This window comes from Ipomoea triloba, chromosome 14, assembly GCF_003576645.1.
Source record: "Ipomoea triloba cultivar NCNSP0323 chromosome 14, ASM357664v1".
In the NCBI taxonomy this organism is placed as follows: domain Eukaryota; kingdom Viridiplantae; phylum Streptophyta; class Magnoliopsida; order Solanales; family Convolvulaceae; genus Ipomoea; species Ipomoea triloba.
In genome coordinates, this window is record NC_044929.1 from 13,512,807 (window position 1) to 13,531,633 (window position 18,827).

Sequence of the window (18,827 nt, forward strand, 5' to 3'; positions counted from 1 at the left end):
CTCATGAAATGCAATTCGGTGGAGAGGAGGGGCAATTTTGTTGGTGCAAAAACAATTTTGCCCATTTTTCCATACCCTTTGGTTTAAAAAAAATAAATTTGAAAGAATTATTATTATTATTATTATTTTATTATTATTATTATTGATAGAATTACTACTACTATTACCACTACCACTACCACTACTATCATTACTACCATCACCACCACCGTACCACTATTACTACTACTACTACTACTACTATCACAACCATTACTACTACTACCACCACTACTACTACTACTACCACTATATAGGTATCTTAGTCATTCTGTGGCTTCTTACCTTTTAATTTCCTGTACTCCTATTTCTATATACCAAACACTATAATTTCAATTCCTACTTTATTCATTGAATTGCAATTACCACCGAATTACAATTCTTTTCCCCCCTAATTTTCTCCTCCCAACCAACCAAACGTAGAGTATAACTCATAGAAAGTGGTCCAATGGTTAATTGGTTGAAATTGAGTGTCTTCGAGGTCCTTTCGTGAGTATATTGGAATATTGGATGCATATAAGAAGGTAATTAGATTTTAGTGGCCGGTAAATTAATGAAAGTGATGCATATCTTTTGAGAACAAATTCGAGGGACAAAGTGTGATTGGTCATCTTCTTTTTTAGCATATTGTCATATTATATGAAGAATCAAATTAATTAGAGTCCCCAACGAACTGTGGATGGAGATGGCACTGTTAGTTAGTTCTCAGGATTTTAAACTTATTATAGTATAAATTGCCTCATCTAGGCTCATTGCTTCTCTAGTAACTTAGTAAGACCCTGCCCTTCTCAAAGACAAATGCAATAATAATTGTTATATTATTATATGACCTTATTACCATTAATAATGAAATTATATGTGAGTTAATTACCTAGTTCTCTATGTTGTTGTAGTTGATCCCTCAGTAGATAAATAAATATAGCATTAATTTGTACGGAGTAGAAAAAGCAATAGTTATATATGTCCCAAAAGAAAAGATATAAGGAGTTGAATTTTATTTATTTCATTAGCCATATATGAATTTCTCAACTCTCTAGTTTAACAGCTCTTGACAGAACAATGAAAAAGATGGATGGTTCAAACTAAACTATACGATCAGGTCCATGTTCTTCTCCTAATTGCTCTTCTTCTTCGTTTTCTTCAAGGTTGATGAATTTATACCATTTTGCACAGAGCACAAACAACACAAAATCCACGGCAGCCATCCCGGCGATGAGGAAGTAAAACCTGTCCATGTGTCCGGAGTTCAAGTCTTCCGGGATCCATCCGGGCTTCCTGCCGCCTCGTACTGTGATGTCCATCACCACTTTCACCAACATGCTGCTCAAGTAATTCCCGAGAGACATGGACGCCATACAAAGCGAGCTGCCGAAGCTCTTGATCCTGTCCGTGCACGCGTGCGGTTGGCGTGCAGCGGACCAAGAAAAATTTCTTTTTTTCTTTTTATTTTTTTTTTTGAAAGAATTTTTTTTTTATGGGTCCACTTTTGAGACAAAAATCAAGTTCTTCAACAATATCCTTTCATCTTCTCTCTACTTTTTCTCTATTCTACTTCAGCAAAAACCTCCTTAAAAATCACTCAAAAACTCTATTAGAGTTGTTGTAACATAGTTAACAAGTAAAAAATAGCACAGTTAAAAGGGATAACCACAAAGCCAAATTTTGGTGATGTCAAACCATAGGGGATATATTATTTTTGTTGTGTAGTTACATTTACATGGTTGAGTCTCTTAGAATCTATTAATGATGGCGTCTTCTTGGTAAACAAGATGAAAACAAAAAATAATAATAATAATAAGAGAAAAGATCAATTGTAGCATCCTACTAGAGAGAGGAAATCAGAGTGACTAGGAAGAATCAGAGGTGTATAATAGTCATATGCCCTTGCGATCCATTGTTACCCGTATGTCCTCGATTGCATTTTTTTTTCAATTATATTATTATGATATGATATTAACATTTGCAATAGAGTTAATTCCAGAAATGGTCCTCCGACTATTGACTTTTACCAATTTTAGTCCTCGACTTTTAATTTTATCAAAGTTGGTCCCTTAACTATTGATTTTGTACCAATTTTGGTCCTTCCATTAAATCAATGTTAAATAGGTGTTAAAATTGAGGGCAAAATTGTCAAATCAAATATTTTAACATTTCTTCTTCACTTTGTTTCCCCTTTTCTACCATTTCTGCTATCAAATAAAAAAAAAATCACCTAATACAACAATAAAATATACAATAACACTCAACATCCAGTTAGAAAATTTACAAAAAAAAAAAATAATTATTACGGAGTATATATATTACATTGCAGTAAACAAAACAAAAAACAAAAAAAATATTAATGAATTGAAACAATTTTTCGTAAAATGTAAAAAAAAATAAATATATCGACTCACATTGTTCCCTACATAATTTTGCGATGGAGGAGGGAAAACAAAGTGAAGAAGAAAGGTTAAAATATTTGATTTATCATTTTTGCCCTCAATTTTAACACCTATTTAATATTGATTTAACGGAAGGACCAAAATTGGTACAAAATCAATAGTTATGAGACCAACTTTGGTAAAAATTAAAAGTCGAGGACTAAAATTGGTAAAAGTCAATAGTCGAAGGACCATTTCTGGAATTAACTCTTTACAATAATATAGATAGGTATTAGGTAAGCAACAAATTCATCAATTTTTATGAACTTAGCAAACTTTATTAGTTTGATAAACTATTTTTTACAGATAATTTTTAAATTCGTCAAAATTTTAAATGCTAGATTTTTAAAAATTGTGAATTGTTTTATTTAGGCAAAAGTGTCATCCCGCACCATGAACCATTCACGATTATTCATCCCGCACCATAATCTTCAATAAGTGATTATTCTAGCCATCAACCAATATTTTTTTTCCGCCTAACATTTTTTTTAGGTTTTCTAAAGGTTATCGGTAATTTGGTGCTAACATGTAATGATAATCTTTCTTGGCCGCATAAAGGCCTCACCTTGATCCGATTTCCGGCCACCCCTTCCCCTCCTACGCCCCCTGTTCCTCCCCGGTGGAGGCGAAATCTGCTCCTGAGCTTTGCCACTCACAAGTTCTTAATTTGGTGGGCCTTTCCCACTCTGCCCAGTCTTTGAGCTCTTCTGAGCTGCATTCATGGCGTTCTGCAACTGGGTTTTGATTACACAGTGCTGCTCTGATGTCTCCCTCATCTGCCTTATAGGCATGGCTATGGCTGCTAGTCTGCTACCCTTTCTTCCCCACTCAAAATTCCTATGAAAACCTCAAGAAAACACTGGATTTCTCTCACTCTTTTCTTCTACCCTCCAAGATTTAAAGCAATTGGAACTGGAAATCCTAAAACAGACAACAAACACAACACATGTCAGCAACACGTCCCATGCTGAAAAATTTTGCATCCAAAAATAGAAATATGATGAAACAGAAACCATATCTTCCACACGCAAACGCAAGAGGATACACTAAGGTAAGGAAAAATATGGCAATGCATTTATTGCAGTGCAAGAATATATCATTTCCACTGCACTGCACAAAAACCCATTCTTTTTCAGCAAATAAATCCAAAACCATTCATTCACACCCAAACCAAAACTAGCAAAAATGCATTAAGAATTTCCATCTTCTGGGACACCCATTACCAAAACCAAACACCTCTTTCCATTGCAGAAACATTAATGAAGTAAGCAAAATCCCCACAAGCAACCAAAAAGTTTGCTGCTTTATATGCCTATACGAGCGATTTTTCCAGGTCGATGGTGCGCCGCAGCGTTCAAGACATCGATGTCTCGAAGGGTTGAGACATCAACCGGCGCGCTGGCAGTGTTCGAGACATCAGCGCTGATGAAATATACACACAGTGAACAAAGGAAGATGGAACTCTTTGTATTGATATGAGAATGAAAGCTTACAGTGACTGGGTAGAAGAAATGTACTGTACATCATACATATAAGCAGGAGAAGGGAAGGAACGAAGAAACAATGAAGAAACATATTAGTGTAAATGTACATTACTACCCTTGATATTTTCTACCTAATATCATCCTCCAACAATCACAGCTACGAAGAACACCTTGAATCACGAAGCCTCTCCGTTATCATAGCTAACAACACTTAGGTGTTGAAAATCCAGCAAAAATTGCAATGTGATACGAGCCTAATTCCTTTTCAGCGCACAAACACACTCTACTCGCATACATGTACACAGAAATAGCAACATACATGTATATATTTAGATACATACACANAAATGCTAAATATTGCCTGCTCAACCACTCCTAGTAAAGAAAGGTAACTTCTAGTGCCCAACAAGCTTCTGGACGTTTTGTAGCATTAAAGAAACATGGCATGACTGGAAAAATTCCAAAAGCACCAATCCCAAACTGAGTACAGTATGCACAAATTCCAAAAGCACCAATCCCAAACTGAGTACAGTATGCACATGATTTCATCAGTAGAATTGGTTCAGAATTTGAGACATAAAGATCAACAAATGTAGGAGGATTCGCAACGCCACTTACATAAAGATCAACAAATGTAGGAGGATTCGCAACGCCACTTTGCCATCTAAATTGTGCATTCCTTACAATATTATGATGAACTTCTGGTTTATAATCAACTGGACCTGAATGACATCAATCTTTGCTTTCTCAATTCGAATCAGGCACCGAAGAGCTTGTTTGTCCTTCAGAAGGTCTATACCTTCATCCTTCTTGAAATTTGATGCTAGCCAATCAACAATTCTCTTATCAAAATCATCACCACCATGATGAATATCTACAGAAGTAAACAACACCTCAGCACTTTTAAGAGCTGAAAGTTCTGCTTCTGTCTCATTCAAGCGATCCTCGATCTCTTGCATGCTGATCTTCTAATTTAAGCTTCAACTCGTTGCACAATTTTTGTGCATTGCCAAACTGCGCAAAGGTCTCAACCTGTACTATTTCCTTAACGAATTTCAAACCCCCAAATCCAATTATAGAACCTGCTAAAAGATAATCAACAACAACTGGTTGTCCCAAACAGAAAAATATAATTCCACCTATGGTAGCAGAGACAATAACAACCACCAAATCAGAAATAAGCCTCAGATCAACTTGAAGCACTGGATATTTTGATTTCTTATTCGACATGACACGCATATTATCCTTTTTGTCCATCAATGCTGTTATATCTTCAGAAATTTCATTATCCAAGAAAAAAACATCTTGAAATTGAAAAGGTTTAGTACAATTTGCCTCACGGGTTTCATCTTTCTTGGCTTTCTCATGTGTAATCAAGGCAACAATCTCCACTACAGCTGCTTGATCATCAGCTACAGAGCTGTTAAAACTGGTTTTCTCTATACTTTCAGGTTGATCATTCTCGGAGAACTCTTCTTCGAGGACACGGCCAAACACATTGGCGATACTGCCTTCTCTATTTTCCGACGCCGTCGTATTGACTAAACTAATGACGCACGGAGGATTCACGAGCACTGCGCTCAAACTTTCACTGGATCGAAAATCTCCAATTCGGTTCTTCATATTCGAGATTCTTCGCTCTCCTTGCGATTTTTCAGACGCAAAATCACGAACTAGAGTGAGTAGCTGCTTCTTCTCCCTCGTTCGCCGTTGCGGCGACGATACAATGACTACGAGCTCTGCGCTCGAGCTTTTCACGGATCTGCTCCGAGTGAAAATTGTAAACAGAGAACTAATGAGCACTTTGCTCAAAATCTTCACGGATTTGCTCCATGAATTAATGTGATGCCATCGATCGAAGACTAACGAGTTCTGCACTCGCGCTTTCCATGGATCTGCTCCAGGACCGAAGATGATGGCCATTGATGAAGAATCGACGAGCTCTGCGCTCAAACTTTCACCGGATCTGCTCCAGGAGTTGCGATCGAAGACCGCAAACACATCATTAACGGATCTCACAGATCTGCTCCATGAGTTTGGTTGATTTGATTTGAAGAGCACTGTGCTCAAACTTTTGTTTATTTGTTGGAACAATAAAATGAACGAGACAATTCGAACGCAACGCAACTCAGCTTTACTCCTCTGCGGAGTAATGATCCGATCTTCCTGCTTCCTGCTTGAATTCGTAGTCACGCTCCGATCTTCCTGCTTCGATCTTGTTACTCCTCTGCGGAGTAACAATCCTCTACGGATCTGTGGTTGGAGACAAATGCAACGCAGCTCAGCGTGACTCGCCGGTGCCGGAAGCGGCATAGCTCCCTCACCGGCGAGCTCTGATACCATGATGAAATATACACACAGTGAACAAAGGAAGATGGAACTCTTTGTATTGATATGAGAATGAAAGCTTACAATGACTAGGTAGAAGAAATGTACTGTACATCATATATATAAGCAAGAGAAGGGAAGGAACGAAGAAATAATGAAGAAACATATTAGTGTAAATGTACATTACTACCCTTGATATTTTCTACCTAATATCATCCTCCAACAAGCGCCTCGATAGCGCGCTGGCAGTGTTCGAGACATCAGCGCCTCGATGGTGCGCCGCAGTGTTCGAGACATCGATGTCTCGAGGCTGGGCAGGGTCGAGACATCTCTCGCGCCTGGGCAGTTCGAGACATCAGCGATGTCTCGAACACTGCCGGCGCGCGAGACAATGCTTCTATCTTCTTTATCCTCTCTGTGCAGTGTTCTTGGCTTGGGTAGCTATGGCGCTGCTCTGCTGGGCATATCCCAACGGCCACACGTGGGGGTGTTTATTTTTTTAAAAAAATTTAATCTTACATATGGGCAAGAAGAACATCAATGGTGAGGTCTCCCGTCGACGGCAAAGAAAAAATGGAGTCAGCGATGCCTTCAACTGAGGCGAAGAAGAAGGTCCGGTGACTTCGAAATTGTTCCCAGCAACAACTTTCGACGGCATCAGATATTTCAGTCGGCAATAATTAATTTTGTCCGTGTTCTTTCGGTCAACAACAGCGTGTTCTTTGGACTCCATCTCATTTAATTAAAGCCAAGTCATTAAAAAATAAGCCAAATCAGAATGGAAACCGGTGACATGTCATAGTGTATACCGGAAACCTACAAAAAATGCTAGGCGAAAAAAAAATATTGGTTGATGGCTCAAATAATCACTTATTGAAGATCATGGTGCGGGATGAATAATCGTGATTGGTTGATGGTGTCGGATGACACTTTTGCCTTTTATTTATTTTTTAATTTCAAATGTCATATTTGCCCTAATCTCTTTTCTCCCCTTGCAAGCTCCTCTCTTTGCTCTCTTTTTTTTTTTTTGCAATCTCTCTCTACTTTCTCATGTTATGCATTTAGCTCTATTGATGAATAGTGGTAGGCAATATTACTCTTCTCTGCTGGTATCTATTCCTCTACTTTTCATATGCTTTTTAGCTTTTATGTTTTAGAATTATTAGTTTTAATCTCTAATTAGTTCACCCATTAAATGTAATTGTTCAAAAATCATAGACTCCAGGCTAACCTTATCCTTGCAACTTTCTCTCACTCTTAAAAAATGGGACCCACCTCCACATCATCTAATTTGCAAATCATTTACTATTCACACTACATCCCTGTAAATCCATCCAACTTTTAAAAGTGGTCCCAATTTCACATCACTATAAAAAATTAATATATTTTTCTCAATAAATATTGTTTTCTCTTCAACATTATTAACTTATATCAATATATACAAATAACAAAAATAAAAACCCGGAAACATAATTTTGTATATAAATCAATTACATCACAAAATAAAAAAAAAATAAAAAACCAAAACTATATACTACGTATATATACACACACACAAAACATTAACATAACAAAACAAAAAGAAAAAAAGAAACAAAAAGAAAAAAAAAACAAAAACAAAAATCACGTCACACCCAAACATTAAACATATACATATACACACACAAAACATTATGAATTAACAAAACAAAAACAAAAACAAAAAAGGAAAACAAAATACGTAAAAGGAAAAAAAAAAAAAAGTCACGTCAGGGCATGGCAGAAAAGCTGCCATTAGCAAGCTTGTTGCAGCAGGACGCTTGCAAATCTAGGTGGCAACATACATAATAAACAAATATATATTTATTTGGCCACCTCAACTAACAAGTGGTTCACTTGCTGGGATGAGGCCAACCTCATGATCTCTGACATAGTTGAGCATATGCTCCATAAATTTCTCACATCAATTATACAGAATTTGAATCTCAATCCAATAAATACAAGAGTAATGCTAGAAAACCCTTTTATTTTTCTCCTCTAATCCATTTCTCATGATGTAACATTATTTAATTGGTAACTAATTTTTTAAAATGAGTGTTGGGGTCTATCAATTAATGGACAACCAATGCAAGAAAGCAACATGAACTGGTCGAAAATATCGTCCTAACAAAATGAAATCATTAAAAAATTTCGTCGCATTAGAAAGTTGGTGTCTGTGTGATCCCGACCCCTTGGTGGTCGGAAACCATACTCTGTAATAACTAATAATACGAAGTAACTTTTCCGACCACCGGTGATCGGAATAAAATTCCGATCATTGGTGGATGGAAACCGTAACTCCATAATTCCGATCACTAGTTGGAATATTGGATGGATGCATATAAGAAGGTAATGAGATTTTAGTGGCCGGAAAATTAATGAAAGTGATGCATATCGTTTGAGTAAAAATTCGAGGGACAAAGTGATAAGGTGATTGGTCATCTTCTTTTTTAGCATGTTGGCATATTATATGAAAAATCAAATTAGAGTTCCTGACTGTTGGATATTTGTACAGTAATAGAGATTAATGGTTCAGATGTCTACCATGCAAGCTTAAATAATATTTGGAGTTGTGGAGTAGTAAATATTATTGAGTTTGGTAGAGATGATTTTGGGTTATTTGAGAGGTCTCGAGAGGTGTTCGAGAAGTCCACGAGAGGTCGATTCGCGGAATCTGTTTTACAGAAGTGATGTCTCGAACATACTCTACATAACCTCTCGAATGGAACTTGGTTTATGTCTCGAAGGTCCGCATGGAAATCAATGTCTCTTTAGAGCTTTGATGTTCTGCATGACATGAATCTTGCGTGGATTGCATAGCAGTGATGTCTCAAAGGTTCAAATGAATTTGGTGCTTTGCATTTTGGATGTGAGAAGTGTTTTACCTCTCGCGAAGCCTGAACCTTTCACTTGCTATTTATGTCTCGAATGTGATGATGATGTATCTCTCGAAGGCATAAACCTTATCTCTCGAAGTGTTGTCTTCCTAAGCTAAACACTTGCATGGAATTTGGGGTGTATCTAGCATAGAATTATGCGTACTTTTACTACCCATCTTTGTGAATATATTACATGACATATTGCATAGATACAATGCATTAGAAGTCTACGTAAGCATATAAATTACGTATGATTATTTAAATCCCAAAATTCAGTTATATTTTCATATATATCTTTGGAAGTTGGTTTATTAACTGATGTGAACTTCCAAGTAACTGCTCCTAACTGTTAGAATTTATCTCTATAAATTCCAGGAGTGTTATCTGAGAATATACAGAATATAGAATATATCATATGAAAATATACATGCAATTGATTTGCATGAAACCTTGATATTTCACAGTCCTACAATTCTCCAGGAAATTCTTAATTGAAGCAACTTAAGAATTTCGTTATCTTCTTGTATCCCATAAGATTAAATCTGGAACCCTGTTGCTTTTCTGAGGGAGATTTAAAGCTTATAGGAAAGTGATTACACGCCTGAAGATACCAGATGATCCGGTTTTGTTCCCTTGTTCTTCTGTATTATATTGTATCTCTTTTGTATTACAGATAGCAGCAACAATTTTTCCAACACTGACCAATTGATACCCCTACTTTGTGTAATGTATTTATTTTTTTGGGTGAAGTTTCCTCCTTTTATTTAAAAACAAACATTTATATTATAACTTATAAATCATTAGAATAATGTAACTAGTAACATATTACATATATAGAGAATCAAACATGCAAATATATAGTTTGAGTTAATTACACTTTTAGTCTTGTCATTATGGGAGTCTTGTTAATTTGATTACTTGACTTTAAAAACTAACAATTTAGTCTCATAACTATGCATTTTTAACAGATTTGATCCTACCGGCCAATTTTTACCGAAAAAACGTAAATGTTTATAAAATGTTTATTGTTGGGGGTAAAATGGTCAATTGATGTTTTAAAAAGAGGGGAAAATATTTTCGGTAAGCTCCGGTAATATTTCAGTGTTATTAGCTTCCAAAATCTGAGAGTGGCGAAGAAATCGTACACCAAATACAACTACAATAAGCGCCGATTATGGTAGTTGATGGACTACGACAAGGTAATCTTCATCGATTTCGACATCATCGTCCTGCACAACATCGATGTTCTTCAATTTCCCGGAGATGTCTGGCGCCGAGAATGACGGATCCATTTTCAACTCCGGCGTGATGGTCCTGAAGCCGTGTTACAGTTTCAACGATTGCAACTGGGACATCAGCCACCAAGCGACCTAAACAAGGAAGAAGAAAACAAATAAAAAATAAAATAAAAGTGAGCAATTGAAACAATAGAGATTTCTCTCCATTAATGGGCTCGAAGTTGACTCAACTTCTTCGAAAATATACAATTACGTTGGTAGCAAAGGAGGTGAAGAGTGAAGACATCATCAACCCTCAAGAAATACACAAATTAAATAAATCTTCAAAGAATGTTGCGCAGGTAGCCATTGTCGTCCGACGAAGAAAAAGGAAGAAGAACAAAGGAGGAAGAAGAAGGAAGAACATAGAATGACCAATTTGCTCCCTTATTAAACAAATTAAAATTGATTACAATTTTCTGGCAACAATTGACCGGTAATTTGGTCGGGTCGACCAAATGTGTTAAAGATTACTTACGGGACTAAATTGTTAATTTTTAAAGTCAATTAAGTACTCAAATTAATAAGACCCCATAGTCACAGGACCAAAAGTGTAATTAACTCTATAGTTTTAAGTAATTTGTTTTATAGAATTTTTTGCATTTTTAGTCCCACGACTATTGTGGTACTTGCAGAATTGGTCAACGACTTTCAAACTTTGCAATTTTGGTCCACGATTATTGTTTTTGTTGCAAAAATGGTCATTTTCCAGTCAACATCTCGCCGGAAAATAAATCCGGCGGATTTTTCGGCATATTTTTCGTCAATTTTTCACTGAAAAAAATTCCCCTTTCAAGTAGTATTAAAATTGACATTTACATTGTTGAAAAAAATAATCTTTCAAGCAGGGAAACATCGATTATGCCGGAAAAACATATATTCTTATTTTGGCAAACTAATTAACGTTAAAACTAATTAATTTCTAATTAAGTTAAAATAATTATAAGAATTTTGAAGTCAAAATCAATTGAAATAATAGAAATGCAGAATGGCAATGAACACTATTGGTAGTGAGCTATTTGAAATTTGGAGCATTATGGCAGTGAGCTATTTGGACTTTGGAGCAAATTAAGCTATTTTAAATGTATATGTGATTGACTATTTTATCTAAAAAGAAAATTAAACTAATTAAAGTTAAAACTTTAATTATTTTTACTTTTTAGCCAATTAAGTACAAATTAAAAATTATTAGTACAAATTCATGATTAACAAAAATAATATTATTAAGATTAAATTTAAACTATAAAGTACCCAAAAAATTTGAATTTGTACATAATTTTACTAAGTAAAAAGATGAATTAGTTCTAACTTTAAATTTTTTTAAATCGAGTTTTAACTTTAATTAATTTACCAAAATAAGAATATATGTTTTTCCGGCATAATCGATGTTTTCCACTTTTCCCGCTAGAAAGATGGATTTTTTTTTAACAATGTAAATGTCCATTTTAATACTACTTGAAAGGAGATTTTTTTTTCAGCGAAAAATTGACGAAAAATATGCTGATTTTTTTCGTCGGCGAAAACGTGCCGGAAAATCTGCCGGATTTATTTTCCGGCGGGATGTTGACTGGAAAAGGACCATTTTTGCAACAAAAACAATAGTCGTAGACCAAAATTGCAAAGCTTGAAATTCGTGGACCAATTCTGCAAGTACCACAATAGTCGTGGGACTAAAAATGCAAAAAATTATTATTTTATACGATCCAGTAGATGCTATGAGACTCCCTGAAAAGAGCCTTTGACGCTCTGGATTTCGACGGCGGCCAGTTCTTGACCAGCGAGGAGCAATATGGGGTTCTGCTCAATATGGGCGGCACTGTACTGTCTGTCCTTTGAAGACTGCCAGAAAGTTATTGCAGCCATGGATGCGGATGGAGATGGCACTGTTAGCTCTCAGATCAGGATTTTAAACTTATTTGCCTCATCTAGGCTCATTGCTTCTACCAAGTACCTGCCCTTCTCAAAGACAAATGCAATAATAATTGTTATTATATTATTATATCCCTATTACCATTAATAATGAAATTATATGTGAGTTACCTTTTTTTTTTTTTGGAAATATATGTGAGTTACCTAGTTCTCTATGTTGTTGATCCATAGTAGATAAATATATAGCATTAATTTGTCTGAGTAGAACTTTAAAATTTGTACGAGATGCAAACTAAAAATTTTGAAAAAGTAAAGGCTTTACATTCGTATCATGCTTTTGAGAGATAACTAATATGAACTCAAAAATTTCATCATTCACTATGAAGAGATATACATACACTAGACATCGATCAAGATAATGGGAGTAGAAGCAGCAATAGTTATATGTCCCAAAAGAAAAGATACAAACTAAACTATACGATCAGGACCATGTTCATCTCCTAACTGCTCTTCTTCCTCGTTTTCTTCAAGCTTGATGAATTTATACCATTTTGCACAGAGCACAAATAGCACGAAATCCACGGCAGCCATTCCGGCGATGAGGAAGTAAAACCTGTCCATGTGTCCGGAGTTCAAGTCTTCCGGGATCCATCCGGGCTTCCTGCCGCCCCGTACTGTGATGTCCATCACCACCTTCACCAACATGCTGCTGAAGTAATTCCCGAGAGACATGGACGCCATACAAAGCGAGCTGCCGAAGCTCTTGATCCCGTCCGGGGCTTGGCCGTTGAAAAACTCCAGCTGTCCGATGTACATGAACACCTCCGACGCGCCCACCAGCACGTACTGCGGCACCTGCCAGAAGATGCTGAGTTGGCTCATTGTTTCCCCCGGGGACACGTTCCTAAGCCGGTGGATCTCCGTCACGCCCGCGGCCACCATGGCTAGCATTCCGATCATTAGCCCGATCCCCATGCGCTGGAGCTCGGTGATGCCCTTGGGGTTCTTGCTCAAGGCGGAGGTGGTAGGGATGACGACGAAGCGGTAGAGGATGGTGCAGATTAGGACGCTGCAAATGTCGAAGGCGGACATGCTGGCCGCTGGGATGCGGAATCCCCTGCCGCCCAGATGAGTGTCCATAACTTCGCCTTGCTCCACGAATAGCGACGACATTTGAGTGAAGATGACGGAGTACATTATGGTGCACGCCCATATGGGAAGCAATCTCAGTATGCATTTTGTTTCTTCCACTTGCGTCACCGTGCACAGCCTCCATGGATTTGGCAACCCCAATCTATCATTCTGTGTCACTATCGCCGCCTTGTCCAAACACCTGCCACACCCACCAATCTAGATGAAAACCAAATTTAATAGGAAAATGTAAATAAGTAACTGAATTTTACTCAAAAAATCAATTTGGCATTTGCTAGTGTCTGTGTGTGACTAATTTTTGACAACCGTTCGTTTGTGTTTGTCACTGAAAATTAAGTGTTTGTCACTGAAAATTGATTGAGGATCAGTAAAATTGGCTTGAGGATAGCAGGAACTTTAGTGACCTGCAATTACAGGTCACTAACCAGAGTTTAAATGCTCTAAAATAACATATTGTTCAGGCTCTTTTTTCCAAATTTAATTAAAATGAAATATAACAACAATAAATAATGACTAACTTGAGGTTATTAGTGTGCAGGATCTTCCGACTTCCTCTAATGGAGGATTGAGAGCTGGGTGCAACCTCGTACAACTCCTGTCCTTCGGGGAATTTAACGCGGATTTTCCGGTAAGCAGCTACAAACACTTGAGAAATGCGGGTGAAAGGGTTACCAAAGGGCTGAACATAAGTATACCCCGGGGAACCCACAAAGAAGAGGAGCAACGCCGTAACTGCTGAACCGGTAGAAGCCCAAAACCCCACAGTCCAACTCCCACTATTCTCGAAGTAAACCAAGATGGTGTTGGAGAAGAGCGATCCAAGATTGAGCGCGAAGTAGAAGCAGCTGAAGAAAGCCGTTCTGGAAGCCATTTCTCTAGGGTCTGATTCGTCGAATTGGTCGGCCCCCAGCGTCGCAACCGTGGGCTGGTGCCCGCCGTAGCCAAGCGCCACCAGATAAATGGCGACGTAAAATATGGCATTCCCGGAACCGGTCGGCGGCGCGCATTTCTCTATTCCATCACCGCACCTCACAGGCTTAATCAACAGCGTTGAAGACGCCAAGGATAACATCAATAGACCCTGCAAATTCACAAATTCAAAGCGTTAGTTTATACCATTATTGAAGGTATTACTGTGAAAATGGACTAAAGCCCGTTGGCCGGCCCACATAATATATAATATAATATTTATATATATATCTAATATATAATTTTACAAACTTAGTGTTCTGTGCGTACACAAAACACGCACAGAACACTTAAGTTTATATATATATATATATATATTTATTTAATTTTTAATTTTTATTTATATTTTTGAAAGTCTGTTGGCCCGCCAACCCGTATGAGGCGGGTTAGGGTTGTAGTAATCCTAGCCCACGGGCCTAGCGGACTGGCCCATAAAAGCCCGTCAAAATTTAGACACGCAAGTAGGGCGGGTCTAATGGACCAGGCCGGCCCGCTTTGACAGTCCTAATTGAAATTTATTTTATTTGGTTTTTTTTAGGGTGATTTACCATAATGAGAATCAACTGAAAGATGGCACACGTTAAGTAGCGGCCCCAGTAAGAGTCACTGAAGAAGGCACCCAATAGAGAGCACAAATAAACCGTTCCGGTCCATTTGCTCACATTGTTGGCCGCAGTAGCATTTCCCTGACCCAACACTCTGGTCAAGAACAAAACCAGGTTCACGCCCACGCCGAAGAACGCTAGTGTTGCAAGTCCTTGGTTCACTGTGCCATCAAATTAATCAAAGCTCCGGGAAATATCACTATAACAAAATTCAGCACAGATATAGCACTCAACTTGCACGGGGATCAATTTATACTAAAAATATATATTGAATTTAATATATTGACTTTATAAACTCATATATTTTTTTTATAAAAATAGGAATCATGGTAAGACTTGAGAGGGTTTACCTAGCAAGAAAATGGCTGAATTCCAACCACCCGTCTTCTTTTTTCTGAATCGTTTCAGAAAACTCGAAATGGTTGTTGGTTGGTTGCCTCCATTAATGTTAACTTCATTGTTTGCAGAGTTCAGTTCTACGGTTTGCCCACTTTGTTGCTGTGTTCCCACCTCCAGCTGCTCCAAACCAATAAAACAAAGTACAATATTAGTGAGATTATATCATACGAACACAAGAAAATATAATATAATTCTAGCATAGCATACAAAATATTGAAAAACTGGAAAAGTTATAAACTAAGTGAGGAAACAGTATAGAATATCATATCAAAATAAAATATGCATCAACGTAACTAGATTACTATTGAAACATATATAATCAACTTTTCAAGACAAAAGTGAAGCTAGATAGTTGTGCATGGGACTGTCTTTGCATCCCAATTTGCAACAAGCTAGCAGATGGAAGTGTCCTGTATCCATGGAAACAAAGAGAGATTAGGAAATAATGAAAACTGGAAATTATTATGGTGTAAATCGGCACAGTGCCAATCAACCCCATAGAAATTCCCATAAAAATTAGGTAGGCAGAAACTGCATGCTTAGCTTGCTTCTCCTTCTCCCTAGCTAGCTAGTTAAACTAAGAGATAAAAGCTAATTGTCTGCTAAATCACTCCGATTTATCCCTTCACAATACCGCTAGGCTTTTGGGGTTTTTTTGCTGTAAAAAATTTCGCGTTTTGTAGGCAAGATATAAAACTAAACAAAAGTTGGAAAGTAGGTAGAAATGGTTTATTTTGATCAGATCAGACCTGAGGTGCAGCCTCTGCAACAATATGAGTTGAGTCCATCGCGGCCATTTTAGGTAAACTCTGCACAATTAATTCAGAACCAGTTAAACATGATGATCACAATAAATTATATATACACGAATGAAGAAAACATTAAATGATCATCATTAACCATATGGATCTATCTATCTGTTAGTTTTCACACACTTCTCCACACAAAACCCACAGATTTCAACACGAAACAAAGCAAAATTATGTTAGATTCAACAGAAAGTAACATGCAAGCAAGCAAACCTTTTGCGGAATCTGTTCAAGAAAGGGATGAAGGGTCCTGAAGTTGTGCCGGATTCCGGCGATGGCGAAGATCGCGTGACGACGATAACGACTGGGCTCACTGGAAATCTACGATGAACACTGGTGAAACCTTTTGTCATTTATGGCGGAGAAAGAACAGAAAAAAAAAAAAAAAAGGAAAAAGAAAACTTAAAGATCGATTTCTTCTTCACTAAATATATATAGATAGTACTATCAGAGAAGAGCTAAACAGAAACGAAAGAACCATGCATATATGCAATTGCAAAAACAGTGATCTAATGTAAATCAGGACTCTATGAATGAATATGCAGCTGTATCTGAATCTATATAGGTGAATTCATATAGATGCCGGTAAGAAGAGTGCGTTAAAGTTTGCAGATTTGAATGTGAGAGAAAACGTAACGGACGTCCTAATAAAGCTTCAATTGTTATAACAAATACCCTAAAAGACAGCGAAAAAGTTTCTAAGAGTAGATGTTCATTAGACACCTCACTCTATTGTTCCGGTTTTCCCACTGAATGGATAAGCTCTATGAGATCATACATTCATTGTTTTTAGTTTATTATCAAATATTTCCATAATGAAGTTTATTTATACGGTGATATATGTATGAGTTAGTTGGTCCGGGGACGGATATACTAAATTCAGTGAATTCACTGAATTGTATTATTGGACATGTAATGCTTAGCTAGGCATTTTTATGCAATTCGCTAAGGTTCAAGTCTAATATTAAAATTATGAAAGAAAAAACTTAAAAATATTTATCAATGAAAATCTATTTTTAAAATCATGAGTATTTTTTGTGTAAGGATGCCTTCTCCGGCTCCCTCAGTGCAACAATCCCTTAAAGGCAAGGATCTTTTGAAACGAAGCCGAAAGAAATCAATGCGGGAGAATCTTCAAAAGTGCATGATATCGAACCTGTCATGGTTGACGCTGTTCAGGAAAAGCCCCTGATGGATACCTTGTTGATGATGATATATAGTCGGATGCTAATGATCTTATCTTGGATGACGAGGAGATGAGGAGAATGCATGGCGATGATGATTGCCCCAACATTGGCCTGTCAAACGAGGAGAAGGCTCACCTCCAGTGAACTTGGAGATAATTTCTTATCGTTAAGGTTATAGAAAAACAATAGGTTAATTACATATACCTTCTTCGACAAAAAACCCCTAATGGATAGCCTATTGATGATGATAGTTGGATGATGACGATCTTATCTTGGATGACGAAGAGATGAGGAGGATGCGTGACGATGATGATTGCCTCACCATTGGCCTACCAAAAGAGGAGAAGCCTCACCTCTAGTGAACTTGGAGATAGTTTCTTATCGTTAAGGTTATGAGAAAAACGGTAGGTTACATATACCTTCTTCGACAAAAAACCCTGATGGATAGCCTGCCAATGATGATAGTCGGATGATGATGATCTTTTCTTAGATGACGAGGAGATGAAAAGGATGCGTGACGATGATGATTGCCCCACAATTGGCTTGCTAAAAGAGGAGAAGGCTCACCCCCAATGAACTTGGAGATAGTTTCTTATCGTTAAGGTTATGGGAAAAACGGTAGGTTACATATACCTTCTTCGACAAAAAACCCCTGATGGATAGACTATTGATGTTGATAGCTGGATGATGACTGACGGTAAGTATTGTTACCGGGTATATTTGATAGTTTGAGTGTAATGTGTAAGTACAGTAGACAAGTGAGTAACAATGCCAATTAATTTTGGTCGAGGCATGACCTCGACCAAATTTTATTTTATTTTATTTTATTTTGTTGTTTTTGTTTTTGTTTTTTGTTTGTTTTTTTTTTTGACGTTCTGTGCGCGAGCTCACTTCGACTAGCCGTAGGCTCAGTCAAAGGTCAGCTCTCCCGTCAAGTAGCTAGCGAGATCGGATCTCATGCCGGCCCTAAGGGAATATAGTTTTTTTTTTAAAAATATAATCAGGACGGACCATCAGCGAATGACATGTTTTTTGCATTGTGCGGGCTTCTCCTCTAGCTCACTGTTTCTTCCTTCCTCGCCCTGGTCGCACCTTCTCTTCTTGGTGTTGGAGGCTAAAGGCTCAGGATCTTCTTTCTTTCGCCACACATTGTCGTGTAGGCCTTGTTGATGCTGGTACTGTCCCGGATACTTAATGAATTGAGTAAAGTATCCGCTCTGCACCAGTTCCTCTACTTGTCCTTTTAAAGTATGGCACTCGTCAGTATCATGTCCAAGTTGTCGGTGGAACCGACAGTACTTGGTTTGGTCCTCGCACTTAGAAACTGCCATACACTTTGAGGGAAAATGCACTATTCCCATTTCCTCAGCGTGACTTAGAATCACGCTA

At 37.4% G+C, this 18,827-nt stretch overlaps 1 protein-coding gene across 2 annotated transcripts; it reads right to left on the reverse strand.

Moving 5' to 3' along the window:
• Nucleotides 1-1,090: 1,090 nt before the first annotated feature.
• LOC116004392 (protein NRT1/ PTR FAMILY 7.1-like) lies at nt 1,091-14,586 on the reverse strand. 2 transcript variants are annotated; one of them, XM_031244430.1, is made up of 3 exons: nt 13,988-14,586; nt 13,087-13,650; nt 1,091-1,422 (listed from the first exon to the last, which is right to left on the reverse strand). In XM_031244430.1, exons 1-3 carry the CDS (start codon nt 14,539-14,541, stop codon nt 1,122-1,124), a joined length of 1,419 nt encoding a protein of 472 aa, XP_031100290.1. In that variant the 5' UTR covers nt 14,542-14,586; the 3' UTR covers nt 1,091-1,121. The 2 variants fall into 2 exon arrangements, with proteins under 2 accessions (XP_031100290.1, XP_031100288.1); XM_031244428.1 differs by lacking the exon at nt 1,091-1,422 and having other exon boundaries at nt 12,667-13,650.
• Nucleotides 14,587-18,827: the final 4,241 nt, after the last annotated feature.

Bases quoted from the DNA above. Each gene is read 5' to 3' on its own strand.
- LOC116004392 (XM_031244430.1), bottom strand. From the start codon at position 14,541: ATGTTATCCTTGGCGTCTTCAACGCTGTTGATTAAGCCTGTGAGGTGC. The intron at 13,651-13,987 runs GTTAGTCATTAT...TGGGTGTGGCAG, and splicing joins CTGCACACTAATAACCTCAA to GTGTTTGGACAAGGCGGCGA. The intron at 1,423-13,086 runs GATCAAGAGCTT...GTGCACGGACAG, and splicing joins AACGGCCAAGCCCCGGACGG to GATCAAGAGCTTCGGCAGCT.